This window comes from Clupea harengus, chromosome 14, assembly GCF_900700415.2.
Source record: "Clupea harengus chromosome 14, Ch_v2.0.2, whole genome shotgun sequence".
NCBI lineage: Eukaryota > Metazoa > Chordata > Actinopteri > Clupeiformes > Clupeidae > Clupea > Clupea harengus.
The window spans coordinates 22,093,917-22,118,010 of NC_045165.1; the positions used below are offsets into that span (position 1 = coordinate 22,093,917).

General features: G+C 40.9%; 2 protein-coding genes and 2 long non-coding RNA genes across 4 annotated transcripts; 3 read left to right on the forward strand and 1 right to left on the reverse strand.

The window, feature by feature from the left end:
- Window positions 1-1,616: 1,616 nt before the first annotated feature.
- Window positions 1,617-5,773, reverse strand: LOC116223487. Its single transcript, XR_004165116.2, has 2 exons — window positions 4,689-5,773; window positions 1,617-4,293 (listed from the first exon to the last, which is right to left on the reverse strand). It is a non-coding gene; the product is annotated as an uncharacterized LOC116223487 (long non-coding RNA).
- Window positions 5,774-5,906: 133 nt separating this feature from the next.
- On the forward strand, window positions 5,907-10,140 carry LOC105896288. The gene is made up of 2 exons (XM_012823035.2): window positions 5,907-7,933; window positions 8,587-10,140. The coding sequence occupies exons 1-2, from the start codon at window positions 6,006-6,008 to the stop codon at window positions 9,371-9,373; spliced, it is 2,715 nt and encodes a 904-aa protein (XP_012678489.2). The 5' UTR covers window positions 5,907-6,005; the 3' UTR covers window positions 9,374-10,140.
- Window positions 10,141-11,590: 1,450 nt separating this feature from the next.
- Window positions 11,591-14,225, forward strand: LOC116223535. The gene is made up of 2 exons (XM_031580625.2): window positions 11,591-11,803; window positions 12,675-14,225. Exons 1-2 carry the CDS (start codon window positions 11,790-11,792, stop codon window positions 13,456-13,458), a joined length of 798 nt encoding a protein of 265 aa, XP_031436485.1. The 5' UTR covers window positions 11,591-11,789; the 3' UTR covers window positions 13,459-14,225.
- Window positions 14,226-16,418: 2,193 nt separating this feature from the next.
- LOC122133468 lies at window positions 16,419-19,083 on the forward strand. The gene is made up of 2 exons (XR_006152792.1): window positions 16,419-17,092; window positions 17,914-19,083. It is a non-coding gene; the product is annotated as an uncharacterized LOC122133468 (long non-coding RNA).
- Window positions 19,084-24,094: the final 5,011 nt, after the last annotated feature.

Consider the following 24,094-nt stretch of genomic DNA (forward strand, 5'->3'; position numbering starts at 1 on the left):
CAGCTCTGACAATACAGTCAGGTGGGAATACACAACATCATTGACCCTTCTGTTATGGAAGACTGAGTGGGAATAAAATTTGTAATCTATCTCGTGTTGTTTTTACCAGATACATTACATGAATGGGTTTTGTATGTGAAAGAGCCTTTATTCGCAGAAAGTCAGCATTGTTGTGTTGTTCAGAAAAGTTTCTGTTGCCATTACATCATGCTGTCAGCATGTCTAGGTTCATGTCAAGGTCAGCTCATGAACAAACTTTTGTACAGATTTTTATTGGGTCAAGTTAGAGAGGAATGTCATCTGTGGCCTATCTGAGTGGAAGAATGCCTAGTGATAATGTAGCCAACCACAGTAAGGTAATAATAAGGATTTTTCTCAATCAATCCATACACACAAAAACAATATGCAGCTTGTCAACAGATTCAGTGTCCAAACTCAACAATGACAACAGAACAGTACGGATTTAAGAAGATGGACATAGAGCACCTATACAATATATACGATATTGAGTCTTACTTTGCATTAAAGCGCCAGTTATAGTCTGAGGGTACAATGGGATTTTAGACCCAGTCAGTCAATACTATTGACAATTCAATGTTTTAGTTATCTCTAATGAGCCAATTATTTATTTGATTAATTATGGAATACAATGATAATAGTTAAATAATTTGAGCAATTATTTTCATATTTTCAAAATGGTTAGACAGGGATAATTATATATTAGATATACGTATGTTGAAAATGTGCCTTGTGGTTAATTATTCCTGTTTGTTTCTAGACACCAAATCATAATTAAAACTTAAATGGGGTTTGTTTATTAGCTGATTTACTGTGTTGTCCTTGAATGTCCTTGTTAAGTGTATGTTATGCTTTTTATCTCTAAGTTGTCACAATTTTCACCTCTCTCCACTTCTATGTATATAATAATAAGTCTGTTATACTATATGGTGAAGTTGTTATACTGTATACATCTTCATTGGCAAAATACATCAGTTCTGCTCACATAACCCTTTCTTCTGTGATGTGTAAATAAGACCTCAGAGAGGACTGTTCTAAGAAACCACTTAACAAGTAAAGGGTGTGTATAAGCATGCATGTGAGTGTGTGTTGAGTGTGGCTTGGTGTTTTTGTGAGGGCAGGGCATTGTTTATAATCTGCCCTTCGTGCTCTCAGCAGTTTACACAGAGGAGGGGAGCCACAGCCATCACAAGTGAGATACCTCTACCTTTAGCCATGTTCTCTGTTATGTCATGGTATTCTAAAATGTTTTTGTAGTTCTCAACTCAAAAGCCATAATGGGGAAAGCATGGATGTTGCAACAAAATGATGTGTGAGTAAATAAATAATGTATTAACATTGTTTATTTCTGGCAGGACGGATGACACCTGTCTCTAACTTTGGGACCAAAAACACCTGCATCAGGGGAGCTTGCCTATCAGTGAGGACCAAGTCAAACATCATGAATGAAATGTAAGTTATTCTGCAAATATCCCATGATTGGAGCTTTTTAAGGTAGCAGTGCCGTCATGGTATAAGAAAGAGAACATTTTTGCCAGTGGGGGAACCGTTTAAAAAAAAAAATGTGAATCAGGCATACACATGCACATACAAAAATATTTCATTGAAATTGATTTCATTGAGTACATTACATCCAAAAAGTGAAGTATTATAAGAAGAAATTACAGTATGTCCTGCCCGAGAGCATGAGATTCATGGTAAAGCAGCCACAGCGACCACCAAAATTAGTTTTTCCCGAATGGTAATCTTATCTAGGTAACAGAGGAAAGGTCCGCACCCTGGCATTGCTCAGACACTTGGAAAGGAAATCAACTGAAGTGTAAGCAACAGCCACAAATTGTAGTATGGGAATAGGGGTAAAGCCTGATCTATGGTCGTCCGTTTCAGCAGATACGCAGACACGCAGAGCCCTTTGAGCCATTGAGAACCATCACAGGCAACAGGTCAGAGAAATGTTATTATCATACAGAACAAAGGGTTGCAAGACCAGTTTGCAGTCAAAGCCTGGTTAATTTACATGAAGAGCCTGGGAGGTGACGTAAACATTATATATGGCTAGAGTTTGAGATGCTTGTGGGTCAGACCTACACCGCTAAATCAGGAGTATGTTCCATGTCCTTCGTTTCCCCTCTTTACTGGAGGCTAAAGGCTTAAAGGCTAATTGCTGCATCAACCACGAGAAACATCCCTTTTTCTTACATTATTTAATCTTTAACTATGGTGTTGACCTTTGGCAACAAGCACAGAAAAAAATTCTTTGTTGATTTATGGACATCCACATTCTAAGAACAGATTAGGGGGTTGCATAAATTTTTTTTAAATGGCTAATGAAGACAGGCCACTTTATGTTATTGTTATTTTCACCTTTCTACCCTTAGTATTCATGCCTGTATTTTGACTGCTGAACTGGGGCAGTCTTGTTTTGATAAACAGTCTCAACATGAAAGATGTCCTCAATATCGGAATTCCCCTGGGGCAGCAATTGAAAAACACAACAACAAGGACAAAGACCTTACTGAAGGTCTGACTAGAGGAGATACAGAATCCATAATTAATATGTTACACATTTCCTAAGAGGTTTTCATCAACAATCCAGGCTACTCTATTGATGTGTATTAGGTTGTCATTAAAAAATAAAATTCCATTCCCACAGGAGTTTTTAGAGGGGCCAATATTGTGAGTCTGGAATTAGTTTGAGTTTTGTAATATGTGTTGCAATTCCTCATACCAATTCACAAGAGAAACTACATTCCATGGGCTGTTAAACAAAACTATTGAGCTTATTCATTTTACGAAATTACCTGACTGCTTACACATGACTGTTCATACACATCAGAACAGGCATTTCTTCACATGGTTATAACTAGTAGGCTAGTCTGTATTAAAGTATTGGCAGTTCATGGACCATGTTACCACTCAACAAAGGTAGGCCCAAATAGTTTATCATTGGTTGCAAATGGGGGGGCACACAGTTATGACGCTATCATAAAACGTCGTAGGGTGCGCTGAAATGTTATTTAAACATATTGGTGGATACTTTGAAAACATCACCATATGAAATCAATAGGTAGTGTAATAGTATAATGAATCAGTTTCAGTAATCTGTAACTCATTCTTTGAAATGTATCTGTGCTGCGTTCGTTTTTATTCAAATGTAGAGTAGGCTATACACACATTGTAGCAGGTATATGTAGCATTTAAATGAATTTTGCCCTCCTTTCTTTTTTAAGAAAATTGTCTATTACCCTGTCACACCAACTGGGATTCTTCTCCAGAGACTTGACCAGCTTCCTCTCAATGGCCAGCCCATTGAGTTGCGGCTGTATGACCTCACTCGTTCTTAGTAGGAGAAGCTCCTCCCTACACCTGCTGATGTAGCTCCAATTATTGCAGCTAAAGACACCAGCATGTAAAGCTGATGCATTGCTTTATCCAACTCCATGTCTTTAAAAAAAAACACTAAGAAATCACAAAGCTTTCCCTTGTTGCCCTGAAGGTCATGATCTGAATATAGGACTTGGAGCTCAGATTTCAGTCTCCCTGCATCAAAGAAATGGCCATTACTTTTGAGCCAGTCTAAGATGGACATTTATAGATTTCTGTGACGCTCTTTGGCGTCCTGCAAATGTGACCGACACCGGCGCTTTTGCCTAAATTCATTTCGAGGATCTGATGTGAAATTTGCCATTTTTGCATACACAGCTTTTAAAAGCCTCCTCTGATTGCAGTGTTGCAATAGAGAATATCCACAGCCCTCTGCTGCACAAATACCACATCAGTCTTTGAGAAGAGTGTGTCCTCCTCTACTATGGTCTCATCCTCTAAAATCCTTTCAAAAGTCTGCAGGAGTCCATCATAGTTGTTGGCCACAGTACTTACCGTGAACATACTCCAAACTCAAGAAAGGCCATCCTCTAAGTGGATTTAGCAAAAAAGGAGGCAAACCCGGAGATTTTAGCAAAAAAACTCTGGATTCAGGTAAGCATTTTGCTCACTGGGATAACACCAGGTTAAATATGTGTGCATAACAGTGCACAAACATTGCATTTTGGGCAGATCCTACTTTTGCCTGAAGTCCATTCAGAGAGGAAGCCATGACAGCAGCCCCATCATACATTGTCAAGTTCTCAGGTGTTTTTGTCTACTCTCTGGCCCAACTTGAAAACGGCCTGGTGCATTAATCCCAAAAGACGTACGGGACAACTCGTTCCAACTCAGAATGATTTTTCTTTTTCTTTGTTCGTTTGGTCTGGTTGGCTCATTTAGGTTGAAAACCTTAAAAACACAAAAAGCACAAGTTATACAAAAAAATTCAAATACATTTCAAACAATTTCAGTACCAAGTACCAAGGCTTACAACAGTTGGAATTGCTGCAACAATCCCAACTAATGACAGAGTGACTGTTTAATGACTGCAAATAGTATGCAGCATAGGTGTTTAAGAAAAGCACTTCAAACATCATTGTTCAATTTATAATCAACAAAATATACTCAAACAAAAAGCCAAACTCACTTGCATGCAGCAAGCTGATAAGCATGCTGCCTGTATGCTGTGTGCTGCTTGGTTAGTATCATTACACAAATCAATCAACTTACACAACCATCAATGATTATAACAGCACTTTCAACAGCAAATAATCATCGCAATAAAACCCAATAAGTTACTGTACCAGTGGCTTCTTTGGTTGCACCACGAGTAGATCCTTTTCGTGTGTGTCTCTCTCTGCTGAAATGTTTGCTGGAGTGTTTACTGAGAGACCTCCTTTCCTTCTCAGGTGTTCCCACTTAAAATAATGAGCAGGCTGCACTGACCTGCTAGTGGTGCATTGTGGGACTTGCAGTTGTTTAAGCACAGTCAACCGAAATGTTCATTTCACCTCAACATACATCACACAGCTTTTTTTTTCTTTGTAACAGTAGCCCTGGCCTGCATGTGTTTATTTAAAACAGCAAAGACAGACTGGGCATCTCACCCTCCTGAGACATTAAAAAAATCCGATCCAAACCCTCATGAATTTGGCCTGCAGTATCTACATACTGAATGATCACAGACAGTTGTACATGACATGACATGTCAGTTGTCTCATCTACGTGCAGTGCAAAAAAGGGAGCAGTTTGAACGTCGTCTTTCATTTCATCAAGAACAGTGGCTGTAATGGCAGAAATTAAATAATTCTGAATGGAATGGGACATGAAACGGAAAACGCAGGAGATGACTGGAAGTGAGTGGCTAAGACATCATCATATTTGCCTAACATTTCAGTGGATTCTCTCTGATTCCCCTTGTTAGTAGATTCCCTACCTTCATGAAAGCCAGCTCTTGAGGTGACTCTGTTGCTCTTCCTCTAGATCCTCTGCCTCTTGTACCCTTTGAACCTGCACACTCTCCTCCTCCTCTCTCTGCCATTCTTCCTCTAGCTCGTCCTCCCCCTCCATTATTATTTCATGCTATATTTATAATATATATTGTATGCTGTTGACTGATGATAAAAATGTGCAGAAAACACAAATACCATAAATTATTAACACTGACCAAATTAATTATAGTCATCGTGTTCATTTTACTGAAAAGGAAAGGATAATTTCAGTGGTATCCACTGTAAATAACAATATCACGTAAGTTACAAACTATAAAGGAAAGAAGAAACTGTCGTGCTAGACTGCCGCCTTTTCCAACTCCTTTCCGACTGAGACTGGCAGTTCCAATGACTAGGCTATATAGCGGGTTGGGCCATAGACATATATACCTATGGGTTGAGCTATAGGATACCTCGGTCGATGGGCAGTTCACGTTTACCATCTGGTCAGCCGAGGTCAGCCTAAAGTCGAACTCGAACTCGAACGCAGACATACCATGTGACGCTGCTGGAGGGGACGTAAATGATGACGTGGTAATGTTGCGACGGAACTATTGTACACAATAGCTGCAGAGGAGCTAAAGTACACAGCAAATTCAGAAAGCAAAACCACACAAAAATAGGGCAGAAATGGGAGCCAACTGGAACAACCACGAAATAATAGAACTCTTGTCTGCTCGTGCCGAAGACGAAATTGTTCGTCAGATATCTGGTACTGTCCGCGATGCTGTGGTTTATGACAGGATGACACTCATGCTCCGCGAAAGAGGCGTCTACAGAAGCAAATCGCAGATCATCAGCAAACTAAAATCACTTCGAAGACAATACCATCATTACCGGGAAAGTGACAGTGGGCGACAAAGTTGGATGTATTTTGACATCTGCCAAACTATTTGGGGAAATAGCCGCTCAGCAAGTCCCGCAGCTGTGGATAGCAACTTGGAGCCCGAATGTGACCTAGAACGAACGGTAGAACCAGAAAGCAAAACCACACAAAAACATCGGACAGAAATAGGAGCAAACTGGAACAGCCACGAAATAATAGAACTGTTGTCTGCTCGTGCTGAAGACGAAATTGTTAGTCAGATATCGGGTACTGTTCGCGATGCTGTGGTTTACGACAGGATTACACACATGCTCCGCGAAAGAGGCGTCTACAGAAGTAAATCACAGATAATCAACAAACTAAAATCACTTCGAAAACAATACTATCATTACCGGGAAAGTGACAGTGGGCAACAAAGTTGGATGTACTTCGACGTCTGTCAAACTATTTGGGGAAACAGCCACTCAGCAAGTCCCGCAGGTGTGAAGCTGGAGAGCAGTTTCGAAGCCGACTCCGACTTGGAACGAACGGTAGATCCAGAAAGCAAAACCACACAACAACATCGGACAGAAATAGGAGCAAACTGGAACAATAACGAAATAATAGAACTGTTGTCTGCTCGTGCGGAGGACGAAATTGTTAGTCAGATATCTGGTACTGTTCGTGATGCTGTGGTTTACGACAGGATAGCAGACATTCTCCGCGAAAAAAGCGTTCACAGAAGCAAATCGCAGATCATCAGCAAACTAAAAGCACTTCAAAAACAATATTATCATTACCGGAAAAGTGACAGTGGGCGACAAAGTTGGATGTATTACGACGTCTGTCACACTATTTGGGGGGATAGTCGCTCAGCAAGTCCCACGGAATTGGAGAGCAGGTTGGAGCCCGACTCTGACCCAGAAGGGACGACAGATTCTGAAAGCAAACCCTCACAGAAACATCGGACAGAATGGAACAGCCACGAAATAATAGAACTACTGTCTGTACGTTCCGAAGACGAAATTGTAAGTCAGATTTCTGGTACTGTTCGTGATGCTCTGGTTTACGAAAGGATTTCACATATGCTCCGCGAAAGAGGCGTCCATAGGAGCAAATCGCAGATCATCGGCAAACTAAAATCACTTCGAAAACAATACAATGACTACCGGAAAAGTGATAGTGGACAAAGATGGATGTATTTCGACATCTGCCAAAGTATTTGGGGGGAACGCCGCTCAGCAAGTCCTGCAGCCCTCGAGAGCAGCTTGGAGCCCGACTCTGACCTGGAAGGAACGGCAAATTTAGAAAGCAAAAAAAGACGAAAACATCAAATAGAAACGGCTACAAATTGGAGCTACAGTGAAACAAAAGAACTGCTGTCTGCTCGCGCCAAAGACGACATTGTTTGTCAGATATCTGGTACCGCTAGAGATGCTTTGGTGTATGACAGGATTTCAGACATTCTTCGCGAAAGTGGTATCCATAGAAGCAAATCGCAGATTATTGACAAACTGAAAACATTGAGAGCAAAATACTTGCAGGTTAACGATCACTATCGGAAAACTGGTAGTGGGCGACAATGGTTGTATTTCGACATCTGCCAGTCTATTTGGGGGGACAGCCGCTCAGCAAGTCCCGCACATCTGTTGAAACCCGACCCTGACTCTGAGGAGGCCACGAGCGACACAATGGACGGCGAGGGCAGCGGTAGCGTTCAGCTTGCTCCAAACTTGTTTTCAGAAGCGCTTAGGTTAGTATTTGATTGGTTTAACAGTAACGCTAACATTCAAGAGAAACGAACTGGGTATTTGTCACCATTGTCGAACAGTGGGCATCTGCCAATCTGCCTTTTCATACGTTGACTTTAAGCAACGCATGATTAGATTTTTAGCTGTTTGAGAATTCAGTGTCCGTTTGACTTTAAGTATTATGTTACCCCAAGTTTGTACTGTTCTTACAGAGAGAGACTTTTAAAACGTCTCCTGAATTGTAATTCTGATGGCATCCCTGTTCAAGCTTGTTTGCATGTTGAATTTTAATTGTATCAGGATCATCAAGGTCTGATGCTGACGTGCAGTGTCACAACACAGTGCCACTTACATGAGATTTGTTAAACACAGCAAAAGCCCTTCTTCAGTAATTGAAATATGGATATGATAAGCTGTGGTGAAAACCCATCCTCTCTTATGAAGTGTTGGAGACCAACAGGATGACACCAGTTCTGAGAAGATGTTTTCATCCTGTGATCACATATCGTTATGTCTCAATTGCCCTGGATTAGATTTGTGCCAGACAGGTCATGGCACCATATGTGTTAAGACTAAACATCAAATGGAGAAGTCATATGGTCATGCTTTTACCTTCAGTTTTTGTTAATTTATTATTTTTGTCATGTTCTTTCAGAAAGCAGTTCACCGTCCCCATGCTGGATCTGGAGAGTTTCCTGTCAGCTAAAGTGAAGCTGCGTCAGGAAGGTCTGCTGGACTCGCAGCTCAAGTCCAACCTTGAACATGTCGCCCAGGTGTTGGATGCCATGCCAGCTGTCAAGCGCAGAGATGTCTCCTTGCTAGTGGAAGGGGAGCGCCAACTGGTCAAGTTTGTCTCGGGCAACCCGAGCCTCCATTACACAGTAAGGCAGGGCTCCACAGGTCCTGAACTGCTCCAGAGAGTTCAGGTGGGCCCCAGACTGACCCGCGCCAGCATTGCCAAGACGCACTTTGCCGGCCATCATTGCCGCGACGACTTTGAGAGCTGCATGGAGAGGGCACATCAGGTGGTCGGCACCAGCGAAGGAGGTCTGGCAAACGTGGAGCTGAAGATCGCCTGCGGAGAGCTGCGGCTCACCTACACCACCCCGCAGCCCCAGGCCACCATCGAGATCCGGCCTCAGCGCAGAGTGAACCTCGGCAAGGCTCTGACCCTGGAGAAGATCCTGGAGGTGAAAAACAGCATGGAGCAAATTGGAGCCATGAGCAGAGGCCTGCAGGCCTGCTTCCAACACCTGCTGGCGAACCACAGCCAGTACCAGGGGGAGAACAGCCGCATCGTGCTCCAGAGCGACGGGGAGATGGTGGAGCTCATCAGCGGGAGACATAACTACCACAGTGCCCAGCATTACATCTTCACTGATTCAGACAACCAGGTTCAAAGTCACAAGGTCCAGGATATTGACCTGTGGGATGACAGTTAAAGTAGCATAACCAATCAAAAGCTAATTTTGCTTTGTAAAGGATAATGTATAGTCTGCTGGTCAGTATCGGAAAATAAATCCCAACACTTATTTTTCGATACTGATCGGCGGACCATACATTATTCCGCTTATTATACGGTTACTCGCCAAAGTGATAAAAGACAGTCCTCCAAAATACCTCTTTCTAATGATTTTATTGCCGTTCCGGGACTTCTGCTAAGAAAAAAATTGTTCTTCACGCAAATAGAACTTTAGAGTTTCAGGTGTTGTGTAGCAACCTATTGTTGGCTGACTTCAAGTTATAATGACTTTCTGTTTCGGTAAATCACCGGACTACGTGCGGAATGACATGAAAGATGTGAATTAGAAGCACAAAACCGTGGCCAATGGCAGCAGTCATTACTTTTTTTCAGTGGTCAATATAAAGATATGTCAGACCTCCAAACGTTGGGGTGGCCCACTGTAATCAATGCAACTTTTTGCAACATTCTGTGGAGCCTTCACATTGGAAGTCACATTGCTGGACGAGATACGACTTTGCTCAGAAGGAGACCTTTTAGTACTTCAGTGCTACTGGTGATTATGTATAAAGCCTTTCAAAGCAATCTTTTTATTATGTATGTATATACGTATAGCTATATATTTTTGTCTTTAAGTAGACTGTCCTTTTTACCTTCTTCAATCAATGCAAGACTGCAGGCGATTAATGTATATGTAATATTACTGGCTTCTGTATTAAAAACAAAACTTTGACATGTTGATCTAAATTTTTGACTCGTACAATGGTCTTTATAGCGTCTCATAACAAGGCCCACACTAGAAAATGATCATCCATACCAAATACATGTGGCCTGTTCTTCACGAAGCAGGTCGACAGTATTGTCTCATTACTAACAGTCTTTCTGGTGAAGAATTGTACATGTATGTATTCTTGGTTTCAGCTGAATTAGATGGTTGCAAGATTGAGTAGGCAAAGACCGGAGAGTTTGGTGGAGGAAATGGGAATGGAGCTTTATTGCAGGCTATTGTTCCAACTATAGTGAAGTTTTTGAGTTCAGTTCTTTGATATTCCCTTACACACACTGGTGTTCCTTCCCTCTCTAATATTCCCTCCTCCTCCGAAGGTGTCTCAGCTCTCTCCCTATCCTGTCATGCTGACTCTCACAACAATGCAGCTTGGTTGCACAGTCATAGGAGTAGAATAAACAATTTACATGAATTGGGGGGACGCCAGAGGTCTGTCTGAAAATAACTGTTCTGGCTGGAGAAGGTACTGATGCAACACAGTACCTACAGCTTAAAAGAGATTTGATAATGTGTTTTTGTACAGAGAGGACGAAAAAGCCCCAGTAGACACCAGAATTATTTTATACAATCATAAGAAGGCAGAGAGGTGGAGTTTATGAAGGGAGATCTTTGCTTTCTGTGCCTCTATAACAAAATAAAAACAAACCAAACCCGACAGCCCTGTGTGGTGAAAATATGGGAATTAATGTAAAAATACTGGATAAATGGACACGAGCCTTTAGTGTCAACTAAAAGACCAATCCCTGAGAGAGATCGCTGACCTGGAATTACATTCCCCAAAAAAGCCGGAGAGCTACAAGCAACTAAAAGCAGGTCTGATGTTATTGCAGTTCAGATAGTCAAGAGTTATACAAAGCGAACCCTCTGGAGAAGTGGACAGGTATGTTATTCAGTAGTCCACATATAATTATATCATCAGGGGCTACTGTCATGTGAATTACAAATCCCAACAGGTGGACTAAAACTAAATGCAATACAGAGGAAATGAAAAATAATTTGTGTTCAGATTTTTGTGTTTGGTCATTCAGTCAAAGCAACACCACCTACACCTTGACAGGAATCTCTCAAGGTGATGTTGATTCAAAGCATTGAACACAGCATCATGTTCAAATGGAACAACTGATCTCACATCAGTAACACATAACACTAAGGAACACTAGTTGCAGTTTAGAGATAGAGTTCTATTTGTATTCCATCCCATTTGCTCCCCTTAAAGAAAGTTGTTTATTGTTAAACAAGGCATGTACAGTAAAATGCACCATGATTTTGGAAACACTGTTTCTTTATCACACCTTCAGAGTTACATCATCAGTATTCATTATTCATCAGAAGCAGAAGCGATATATTTTTAACAGTACAATGTATGAATTGTACCTTTAATGGAAGTTTCTGCATGTTCCCTTTGTGGGGCGTGTATAAGAAGGGAAATGATACTTAATCATGAGATGAAACTTAACTCAGATATGTACCAGTTCAGTGTTGAGAGCAAACAGCCTAAGCTGATATCTGGAAGTGGAACTGACCAGTTTGTTTTTTAAGGTGAATTATTTTTGTTTACTGTTTAAGTTGCCTGTTTCAGAAACTCTTTGCAAGTATTCATCCCTTCAGCATGTCCGACGAAGTGTAAGATCATTTTTGTATTATTCATTTATCAATTCTTTTTTGGTAACTTTGAAATGAGACTGTACAAAAATGTGTGATGAAATCAGTTGTATAACATTTTTAAATTCTATGATAATTTTTTCAATGTACTCAACAACATTGTAAACTCCTGGGATAAAATATAGTGTTCATTTAAAACATTATAATTATACCAGTATGTTCAGAATACCATGCACAATGACTGAAGTGTGGAGAGTTAATTATCCCTCTCATAATCAATAGTCATGCTCAATTCTAAATAAATGCTTAAAACTAATAAAGTTTGTGAGGAAACTGGGAATCCGGATCTGTGCCAACCATGGAGCCCACAACAAGCATGTGACATTCAAACAAGACTGAGCAAGCCTGTGCTGTATTAGCTACATCTCAACCTGTTTGGGTGTCAAAGCGGTGAGCCCTAGAATGAGTCGTTAAATAAAACAGTCATGTTTGTTCTGTCTATGCCAATATGGAATATCTTTTAACCCAACCCCACACTTTACAAGAAGTGGCTGTTGTTAGGAGCAACCTAACATTTCCTAGCATGTTGGCTTAGGCACATTTTGATTACAAATGTTGCATGAAGATGGAAATTAAACAGTGAACAAAAAAGAGTATTAAGCAACCTATAGCCAAATAGTTTAAGTAAATCTTGCTAAAGGTTAGTTTAAGTAAGTGTAAAGTCCAAACATCCCAAAAACCCAAGAGGATCAATACTATTAGTCGAGTATCAGTCATGATGTGGCTATTTAAGATGAGTTTTGTTAGGTTGGAACAACATTATGATGTCTCATACAATGAGCATCTTTTCCGATTCACATTTATAAAAAGTGATTACCTTTCTTTCCCACAGGCAGTCCTTCAATTTATCTCAGGCTCTTGGTGTTGAATGCATCCAATCAATTAAGACTGATTTAGCCAAGAAAGGTCTACGGAATTCACTCTTGAAGTCCAACCTGGACTATGCCATGAAAGCAGTAGAGGCCATGTCCATCTCCAAAAGGACAAATGCTGTACTACAGGTGGAAGGAAAGGAAACAGTTATCAAGATCATTACTGGGCAACCTATCTTCCATCATACGGTGTGGAATGACAATGATGGTCCCAAACTGCTTCAGAAAATCAAAGTAAATAGCACACAGCTGAAAACTAAACATATTGATGAGTCACACTTCATGGGCCATTGTTGCAGGGATGAAGTGATGAACTGCATGGAGCAGGCACATAAGGCAGTGGCCTCCATTGGAGAAGGCCTTGCCAACGTGGAGCTGAAGATCAGATGTGGGGAGCTACAGCTCACCTACACCACTATGGCCCCCTCCACTACGATTGAGATCCAGCCTAAATGGAGAGGAATAATCAGAAATTATTACTTGGAGGATGTCCTCAGAGTGAAGCACCACATGGAGAAGGTTGGGGAGATGTCCCCTGGCCTGCTGGCCTGCTTTCGGCTCCTGTTGACAGTTCCTCCCAAACCTGTACAGAAAAATATTAAACAGATCTTGCTCATGAGTGAAGGCCAAAAAGTTGAGCTTGTCCATCAAGGAGCTTCACTCCTACATACAGGAAACTTTGTTATCTTCTTTGATGCAGACAAAGCCAAAATGTACAATGAGACAGACCACTCATGTTATTAATTTCATGATTTTCAGACAAATATTTGAAATACATAAATGTATAAACGTATATCACTGGTTGTATTTCAATGTTTCTAGTCTTCCAGTAACCTGCTCAGGCCTGATGAGTACATGAAATATTAGTAACAATACAATTTCCTGTGGATGGATAGAATAATGGGGGGCAGTATGACTATATAAGACAGTTATTGTCAGGACTGTTCAGTCTGTCCTTTGTACCATGATGGTTCGTCAGCCTATGTCCTGTAAGTTTAATGTCAGTTTTAGCATGGTGAGAGATTCTGTCCTGTTTAGCTGTGTGCTTTCCCGTATTCCTTCTCTGCCTTGCTTCCATGTTTGGATGTTTTTTGCTCTGCCCGTTTTATTGATTCCAAAGTTGGGATCTTCTGTGTCTTCTGTGTTGTTTTGGAATTCTAGTTTTTGCCGGGATCTTTTTTTGTGTTTGCCTTTTGGACCTTTACGTTTAAACTTTTTGTAAATAAACCCTGAACTGTCTCTGCATCTGGTCTGCGATTGGGTCCTTTCCTGCCGTACCCTAACAAGTTATATCCACATTGTACTGAGTTAGCTGAGATTATAAGCTTATTTGATTTAAACCATTTGAATTCTCTGAAATAGCCCTATAGCATAAGCTTTAATGTTATATTTAAGGATATTTCTGGGAGGATCGATGCCATTTATTTGTCTCCCATGCACAACAGACACACCAGACATTCTGTCACAACACATGCGACTAAAACCTTAATTAAAACATAAGGTGAGCTATAACAGCTCTGCTTGAGGTTATTGTTCTTAACTGTTTGCGTCATCATTTTTGGTGTGGTGTGTTGACAGTCACCGATACTTTACTTATCTCTCAAAAGTTAAAATAAGAAAAACCTATCTGGACAGTGAAGGAGAAAATATTAGGTCAGATATCTTCCCTCAATCAAACCTTCATAGGCACCTCACCATCCCCAGGGTTACACTGGTTCTGGATTAGCACAGAATTAGAAAGTGGTTTATTGTTTAAAAAAAGGCATGTACAGTAAAATACACCATGCTTTTGGAAACACTGTTTCTTTATCACACCTTCAGAGTTAAATCATCAGTATTCATTATTCATCAGAAGCCCTAGCAATTTATTTTTTACATTACAATCTATGTACTGTACCTTTAATGAAAATGTTTGTGTGTGCCCTTTGTGGGGAGTGGGTTAGAGGAAAAATGAAACTTAACCATGAAATGAAACTTAATCATGAGATGTACCAGTTCAGTGTTGAGAGCAAGCAGCCTAAGCTGATATCTGGAAGTGGAACTGATCAGTTTGTTTAATTATTTTTGTTTACTGATTAAGTCACCTGTTTCAGAATCTCTTTGCAAGTATACATCACTTCAGCATGTTTTCTATTATTTATTTATCCATTATTTTTTGGTAACTTTAACTGTGAAAAAATGTGTGATGATGTGGAATCAGTTGTATAACATTTTCAAATTCTATGATCATTTCTTCAATGTATCAACAATACTGTAAAACTTCTGAGATAAAAATATAGATGCCTATAGTGTTCATTGAAAACATTATAATTATACCAGTATTTGTGAAGTGTGGAGAGTTCATAATCTCTCATAATCAAGAGTCATAATAAATTCTAAATAAATGCTAAAAATGAATATGTTTGTGAGGAAACCTGAGAATCGTGATGGGTGCCGACCATGGAGCCCATATGTGCTGTATTAGCTAGACTTCTGTTTGGGTGTCAAAGCTTTGAGCCCTAGAATGAGAAGTGAAACAAATCAGTTATGTTTGTTCTGTCTATGCTTATATTGAATATATTTTAACCAAACACCACACAAGAAGTGGCTGTTGTTAGGAGCAATATGTCCTAGTATGTTGGCTTAGTCACATTTTGATTCAGATGTGGCATGAAGATGGACATTATACACTGAACAAAAAAGAGAATTAGGCAACCTATAGCCAAATAGTTGAATTATCTCGCTAAAGGTTAGTGTAAGTAAGTGTAAAGTCCAAATATCCCAAAAACCCAAGAGGATCAATACTATTAGTCATGTATCAGTAATGATGAGACTATTTAAGATGAGTTTTGTTAGGTTGGAACAACATTATTACTAAATTATTGGGGAAATGTCCCCTGGCCTGCTGGCCTGCTTTCAGCTCCTGTTGACAGTTCCTCCCAAACCTGTACTTGAAAGAATGACTCATACCGTGCTCATTAGTGAAGGCCAACAAGTTGAGCTTGTCCGTCAAATGGCTTTACCCCTATATAGAGGAAACTTTGTTATCTACTTTGATGGAGACAAAGCCCAAATGTACAATGAGAAAGATCACTCTTGTAATTAATTTCCTGTTTGTCAGACAAATATTTGAAATACATACATTTATATACGTATATCACTGGTTAAAAAGAAGTTTCCTTCTAAATTTGTGTTTCAATGTTTCTAGTCTTCCAGCAACCTGCTCAGACCTGATGAGTACATGAAATATTAGTAACAATACAATTTCCTGTGGATGGATAGAATAATGGGGGGCAGTATGACTATATTAGACAGTTATTGTCAGGAATGTTCAGTCTGTCCTTTGTACCGTGTTGGTTCGTCAGCCTATGTCCTGTAAGTTTAATGTCAGTTTTAGCATGGTAACATTCTGTCCTGTTTAGCTGTGTGCTTTCCCGTATTCCTTCTCTGCCTTGCTTCCATGTTTGGATGTTTTTTGCTCTGCCCGTTTTATGGATTCCAAAGTTGGGATCTTCTGTGTCTTCTGTGTTGTTTTGGAATTGGAGTTCCTTTCCTGCCGTACCCTAACAAGTTATATCCACATTGTACTGAGTTTGCTGAGAGTATAAGCTTCTTTGATTTAAACCATTTGAATTCTCTGAAATAGCCTATAGCACCAGTTAAGCTTTAATGTTATATTTTAGGAGATTTCTGGGAGGATCGATGCCATTTATTTATCTCCCATGCACAACAGACACACCAGACATCACAACACATGCGACTAAAACCTTAATTAAAACATAAGGTGAGCTATAACAGTTCTGCTTGAGGTTATTGTTCGTAACTGTTTGCGTCATCATTTTTGGTGTGTGTTGACAGTCACCGATTATTTACTTATCTCTCAAAAGTTAAAATAAGAAAATCCTGTCTGGACAGTGAAGGAGAAAATATTAGGTCAGATATCTTCCCTCAATCAAACCCTCATAGGGTTCTGGTTCTGGATTAGCACAGAAGTAAAAAGTGGTTTATTGTTAAACAAGGCATGTACAGTACAATGCACCATGATTTTGGAAACACTGTTACTTTATCACACCTTCAGAGTTACATCATCAGTATTCATTATCCATCAGAAGCAGAAACTATTTATTTTTAACAACACAATCTATGTACTGTACCTTTAATGGAAATGTTTGCACGTTCCCTTTGTGGGTAGTGGGTTAGAGGACAAATGAAACTTAACCATGAAATGAAACTTAACTCATCCTAACTGCCAGTTCAGTGTTGAGAGCAAGCAGCCTGATCTCTGGAAGTGGAACTGATCAGTTTGTATTTTAAGTTTAATTATTTTTGTTTACTGATTAAGTCGCCTGTTTCCGAATCTCCTTGCAAGTATACATCACTTCAGCATGTCTGACTCAGTGTAAGATCATTTTTGTATTATTTATTTATCGTAACTTTGGTAACTTTGAAATGAGCCTGTGAAAAAAATGTGCGATGATGTGAAATCAGTTGTATAACATTTTCAAATTCTATGATAATTTCTTCAATGTATCAACAATACTGTAAAACTCCTGAGATACAAATAAAGATGCCTATAGTGTTCATTGAAAACATTATAATTAAACCACTTATACCAATATGTGTGAAGTGTGTAGAGTTCATTATCACTTTCATAACCAAGAGCCAAACTAAATTCTTATAAGTTTGTGAGGAAACCTGAGAATCCTGATCGGTGCCGACCATGGAGCCCACAACAAGCATGTGACATTCAAACAAGAATGAGCAAGCCTGTGCTGTATTAGCTACATCTCAACCTGTTTGGGTGTCAAAGCTGTGAGCCCTAGAATGAGTCGTTAAATAAAACAGTCATGTTTGTTCTGTCTATGCCAATATGGAATATCTTTTAACCCAACCCCACACTTTACAAGAAGTGGCTGTTGTTTAAAGCAAAATGTCCTAGTATGTTGGCTTATTCACATTTTTATTACAAATGTGGCATGAAGATGGACATTAAACAGTGAACAAAACAGAGGATTGGGCAACCTATAGCCAAATAGTTCAAGTAAATCTCGCTAAAGGTTAGTGGAAGCAGAGGGTCAATACTATTAGTCATCTAACAGTCATGATGTGCCTATTTAAGATGAGTTTTGTTAGGTTGGAACAACATTATGATGTCTCATACTTTTATATATATATTTTCAGATATACATTAATGAAAGTGATTACCTTTCTTTCCCACAGGAGGTCCTTCCAAGCATATGGGGCTCTTGGTGTTGAAAGCATCCACTCATTTAAGACTGACTTAGCCCGGCAAGGTCTACTGGACTCTTGAAGTCCAACCTGGACTATGCCATGAAAGCAGTAGAGGCCATGCCCATCTCCAAAAGGACAAATGCTGCCCTACAGGTGGAAGGAGAGAAAATACGTATCAGGATCACTACAGGGAAACCTTTCTTCCATCATATGGTGTGGAATGACAATGATGGTCCCAAACTGCTTCAGAAAATCAACGTAAATAGTAAACAGCTGACAACATATTCATAGGTCACACTACATGGGACATTGTTGCAGGGATGAATTGAATAGTTGCATGAAGCAGGCACGTGAGGCAGTGGCCTCCGATGGAGAAGGCCTTGCCAACGTGGCGCTGAAGATCAGATGTGGAGAGCTACAGCTCACCTACACCACTCTAGAACCCTCCACTACCATTGAGATCCAGCCTGAATGGAGAGTAAGAATCAAAGATTCCTTCTTGAAGGATGTCCTCAGAGTGATGCACAATATGGAGAAGGTTGGGGAGATGTCCCCTGGCATGCTGGCCTGCTTTCAGCTCCTGTTAAAAGCTCCTCCCAAACCTGAAAAGAAAGCCATTGATAATATCTTGCTCATGGGTGAAGGACAAAAAGTTGAGCTTCTCTATGATAACTGTTTTGCCAGGTATCCAGAAAGCTGTGTTATCCTCATTGATGGACATAAAGCCCAAATGTACTATTCGACAGATTACAAATTGTAAAGGTTTCATTTCATGCTTGTCAGACAAATATTTTAAATTATTTCACTTGCTTAACATACGTATATCACTGGTTAAAAAGAAGTTTCGTTCCAGCAGACCCACTCAGACCTGATGAGTACATGAAATATTAGTAACAATATCATTTCCTACAGATGGATAGAATAATGGGGGCAGTATGACTATATTAGACAGTTATATCCACATTGTACTGAGTTTGCTGGGATTATAAACTTCTTTCATTTAAACCATTTTAATTATCTGACATAGCCTATAGCACCAGTTAAGCTTTGATCACCGATGTTATATTACTTTAGTAATCATATCAAAATTAAAAAAATGTATCCCTTGCAAAAATATGATCCTTACAAATTGTTATAACATAAACTGTATGAACTGTATTTCTGCCTCTGTGTGTGTGTGTGTGTGTGTGTGTGTGTGTGTGTGTGTTTATGCTTGACATGAGGCTACCAGCATGCTAAGAGTACAGCACAAAGCTGGTAGGTCAAAGGTGAAACAAGAGTGTTGTGTTCCCCATGGACCTGGACATGACCTCTTTGTGACTCACTGAAAAGGTCAGGTCATCTTAAACATGCACCGCCAACTAGGAATGTTTTTTTCTATCTGAGAATAAATGACAGACACCAACAACATCAACATCACCTAATGAACAGAAGATGAAACAACTATTTTTAAAAACGAAGTATCTCTTTACAAATACAGTGGCTTGTGAGAAGGTATTACACATTTTGTGAGATTAACTGTCCATTTGTATCTTCAATGTCTACAAAATTCATCATGACAGGTGGACTCAACAGCAAGGTTACTTATCAGACCAACATATTTGTACATTTTATTTATGTTGAATATATTGCCTCAAAAAGCAAAATCATAGATTATGAATCAAAATCGTGGGTTATAAAGTTGCACTATAAGGTCTCCAAAAGTCTAGCCTCTGTCAGAGCATGTATTGCTGTCAGAGTGGAGGCAAGTAAACATGGCCTTGTCAAGTGACCAGGCTGCTTCCCCATGGAGCTCTTGTTCGCAGCCTGACACACTGATTGACTTTATGAAAGGCTGTGGACTCTCCAAACTCCATTTTACAGATACACCCCACTGAACATGACATCACTTTCCAGATTTTGGGGAATAGGAGAGAAGAAATAAATTGCTACCAGGTTTTCATTTTCATGGTTCACACTGTTACGACTTGATCACATTTGAGGTTTTTAACCCAGTGTAGTCTGGTTGGATGTTTCTTAATGTCTAGCAGCTAGTTGCCTCAACAGCATGTTTTGAAACACAACACCACTTCCTGCTCCTGTTCCTGTTTCTTTTCTTTTTTTGTCTGAGCAGTGAACTATGGGCTGTAATCTTTTCATGCAAGACTAGGGGCCTGTGAGTTAATACTCTCCGCTGTGAGTGTCCTCCTCTTGTGTTTATGGTGTTTTACACACTTCATAGCCAGCCAGACACATCAGCAGGAGGCCTGGCTCTGAGCACCACAGCTGCATGTTCAACAGCACGGTGTGAAAGAGGAGAAGGAAAGCGAGGCCCCCTGCAGTGCTGGAGGATTTACTGCGATTTACTGCTGTCAGACCCTTGCCAGGAGATATGCCATCCTTAAACTTTAGTGAACTGACTAAGAAAGCAAAAGAGAGGAAGAGTGAGTGAGTGAGTGAGCGAGAGAGAGAGAGAGAGAGAGAGAGAGAGAGAGAGAGAGAGAAAGAGAGACAGAAACCAGATGGTGTCTCAGAATTCCAGTGTCCAGTGACACCTGCACTTCCTGGCTGGATGTTCAGTTTTCCCATTTCACAACCGCTGTAGCAACAGTTGCAGGAAATGGAATGGAATGTTTTTGAGCCTCTGTTTTTGCATGCGCAAAGGGACATACAGACATAATCTGACTGTGGCATCTATGTTGTATTTTAAAATAACAAGGGGGTTACCCTCACTGAAATCGTAAAGGAGCTTTGACAAATCAGAATTCTGGAAAGAAACACTCCGGAAGTTTAAATGGCTATTTTCAGTTATTCCCTGAATGAGGTCATGTTTTTCAATATGAGGTTCAACTCACTTTGCTTTACACACTATCTTCCTCTCTCTCTCTCTCTCTCTCTCTCTCTCTCTCTATCTCCTCTTTCTCTCCATTGCTATTCTGTACTGGACAGCCGTAGCAACTCAACAATGGTGGCAGTGTTTTCAGGAAAGCCACAGAAACACCCAGTGTATCTGCAAGTGTGTGTGTGTGTGTGTGTGTGTGTGTGTGTGTGTGTGTGTGTGTGTGTGTGTGTGTTCCAAACAAACTGGGAGAACTGAGGACACATTCTTTCAGAGGCAGCCGAGAGGAAACAGGGGGGTTTTGGTTCAAATGTGTGTCTGTTTGACTTGGAGTACAAACGTGTTATTTTTGTGCAACCTGTGGTGAGTTGGCAGATTTTTCAGACTGAACCTGTAGGATAGGATTGGAAGCTGGCATTACCACACAGTTGCATGGGTTTTATGGAAAAGAGAGAGAGAGAAAGAGAGAGAAATGGAGCAAGAGTGCAAGTGAGAGAGAGCGAGTGAGTGAGAGAATGAGGGAAAAAAAACCTTCAACTTAATTAGCCCTCGCTCCGACAAAAAAAAAAAGGGCTGTTGGGGAAAAAAGGACTTCAGTGTAATCCTGACATCGAGATCTAACCTGCTTGGACACATCCTGCCCTCTTAGAGAATGGCCTCTTTGAAGCACCCAGGGGCCCACAAAGCACACAGCTCCACTGAGCCCAGCCTGTTCTGAGAGCATTTAGTGCTGCAAAGCAACAACGTACAGTAAGCCTGGAAACACTCCCGTCGACAGTTTGCGCTCCTTTTTTCAGAATGTGGCCTGATCTGTTGAGACAAACCAGGTTTCTGTGGCCCTCTGGTGTCCATGTTTACAGAACTTTAGTTTTACGGCTCATGGTCCCTATGTCAGCTATGAAGTGATGGCCTCAGCTGGTTAACCCTTTAAAACATACAAAAACAGACACTGTAAATATTGTGTTACTAATGTAATGAATGCACACATCCAAGTTCAAACATACTCATTGATATGGCTATTAATATTGTAAGTCAGACATTTATATTGAATCATACACTTCCATACGCTGTTGTTTGTTGCATTTTCTGTGGAAACATCTGTAGTTTAATGAAGTCATGTGTTGACTACATCATAGAGCTGAACTTAATTGCACTGTTGGTCACATTATAAAAAGGCATACCTGCATATTGCCTGTCAAATCCAGAACTGATACCCATGCTCTAACCAGAGGGTTTATCATGGGAAAATATGGCTTATGATTACACACCAGGGCCTCTTTGACTTTATTGATTGTGCTGCCAAGGCCTAAGAGGATATTTACGACGGTTTGGTGACACGTCGCATTAAACATGCCTGAGAAACCATATTTATGAAGCGCTCGGTTTTGTGGTATGGATCCCTCACAAAGGGAGCTCCCCAGGGAGCAGAGGCAGTCTTAGTACCCTGCCACTTGCTGCCAAATGATCAAGGGGTTAAACCACACTTTATGTCTCCCTCTCCCCCAAGCAGTGTTCCAAAGCATATTGTTTTACCCTAGAGAGAGAGAGAGCGAGAGAGTATTGGCTCCCAATGTTTTGTTTGGGGTGGGGTAGACATTTCTTTACAACCAGCCATGTCAGTAACAGTAGGACTGAGGCTACAGAGTTAATGTGTGTATTTGTGTGAGTTTGTGTGTGTATGAGTGACACACACAGAGAGAGGGGGGGAGAAACAAGGAACAGCCTTGCCACCCGCACCCGAGTACCACAAGAATTCACCACATAATACAAAGTAAATAATAAGTGATTTAATATATTACGGGCTTGAGTATATGTGTGCTTGTGTATGTGTGTATGAATTGACCAGCCTGTGTGTGTGTGTGTGTGTGTGTGTGTGAATGCATACTCATATGTGTAGTATCCTAACGGACACAGAACAAGCTCTGTGTTCCCTCGCTGCCGGCTGTGCCAGAGGCCTTGCTTCACCCGCTGCTCTCTCTTGGCCCTCTCTCTACACTTTTGTGAGACCCAGTCTACGGCTCCACTCCCCCCACTCTTCCAAATCTCCTCCCCATCTGTGTGGGAAAGAATTGCTCAGACTGGGGATACCATTATTCCCCGGCGTAACCCTAGACAGGCCTATTCAGTGCCTGCGAGCCCTCTGCTTTCCACATTGTGTCTTGGCTGGGGAGAGGGAACTGGAAAATCCCATCGCTCCCTTTCGCTGGTGTGGCCCTCGCTTGTGTAACGTCTCTATAAATGCTTGCAGACCCCCTTTCACTGTCCTCCTCTTCCTCCTCCTCGCCATCCATGAGATTCATCCATTAGCAGAGCATCCACTTTCCTCATTGGCTGGAGGGGCAGTGTAGTGAGAGAGAGAGAGAGAGAGAGAGAGAGAGAGAGAGAGAGAGAGAGAGAGAGATGGGGCTGGAACGGACCTGGAACCTAGACAGGGAAGGGGGCAGCTGGGATGCTTTACGGCTCAGCATAAATCCAAATGGCATGGTCACACCAAAAAGCATCAACACACACATGCTGCCCCTGTTCTCCCCTCCAATATGTAACACAGGGGGGGCGTTTCTTTCTTGTTAGGTCATATATTCCGTGTTTCTGTTGCACATGCAACGCAAAGAATACAGCAAATACTGAATCCAACTATTGAATGCAAATGCTTCTAGGCAGTGATGTTTGAGAGGTCAAAGGCTTTAAAAGCTTGGATACTCGCAGAAGCCATTCATTTGTCTGTGTTTTGGTTTTGTTAATATAGTCAAGGACGTTGTTGTCTGGCAACTACTTGTGAATGGCAGAATTCCACATGTGGTTACAGACATCATGAACACTTGACTGGATCTGAGTTTTATTGTTTTTATACAGATGTTGAAAGAGAAGGCCCATCAATTTGGTCAAGAGATGAAGCAGGCAGACATTTACACTTGGGCAAAATTTCTTGAAGTGTCCTCAGTGGACCTGTCATGAATGTCCATGAGAGCTCTCGGGTTTCTCCAGACAGTGTGTTTGCCATGGCCAGCATCCAAGCAACCTCACACACATGCTCTCTTTCTCTCACACACACACACACACACTCACACAGCTAGACACAAATAGTTTCTCACTCTCTCACACCTTCCTGCTCATTTCCTCATACACACTCACACATTTTGTCACTTTCTAGGCAGGGTCTGAGGAGAACCAATTCAGTGGGAGTGAAAATAAATATAAAAAGTTATCACAGCTCTCTAGGCGGCAGTGCGAACGCCAAGAGAGTGAACGCGTGGCTCACATTCAGGTCTTTTTCACACAGCTGCGCGCGCTCGGAAGGGTGTTAGTCCACCCAACATGGAAACCTAAGCAGGCCCGACCGGAAGACAAACA

Excerpts from the sequence above, each read along its gene's own strand:
- LOC105896288 (XM_012823035.2), top strand. The coding sequence starts at position 6,006 with ATGGGAGCCAACTGGAACAACCACGAAATAATAGAACTCTTGTCTGCT. Across the intron at positions 7,934-8,586 it reads TTGTTTTCAGAAGCGCTTAG|AAAGCAGTTCACCGTCCCCA; the intron begins GTTAGTATTTGA and ends ATGTTCTTTCAG.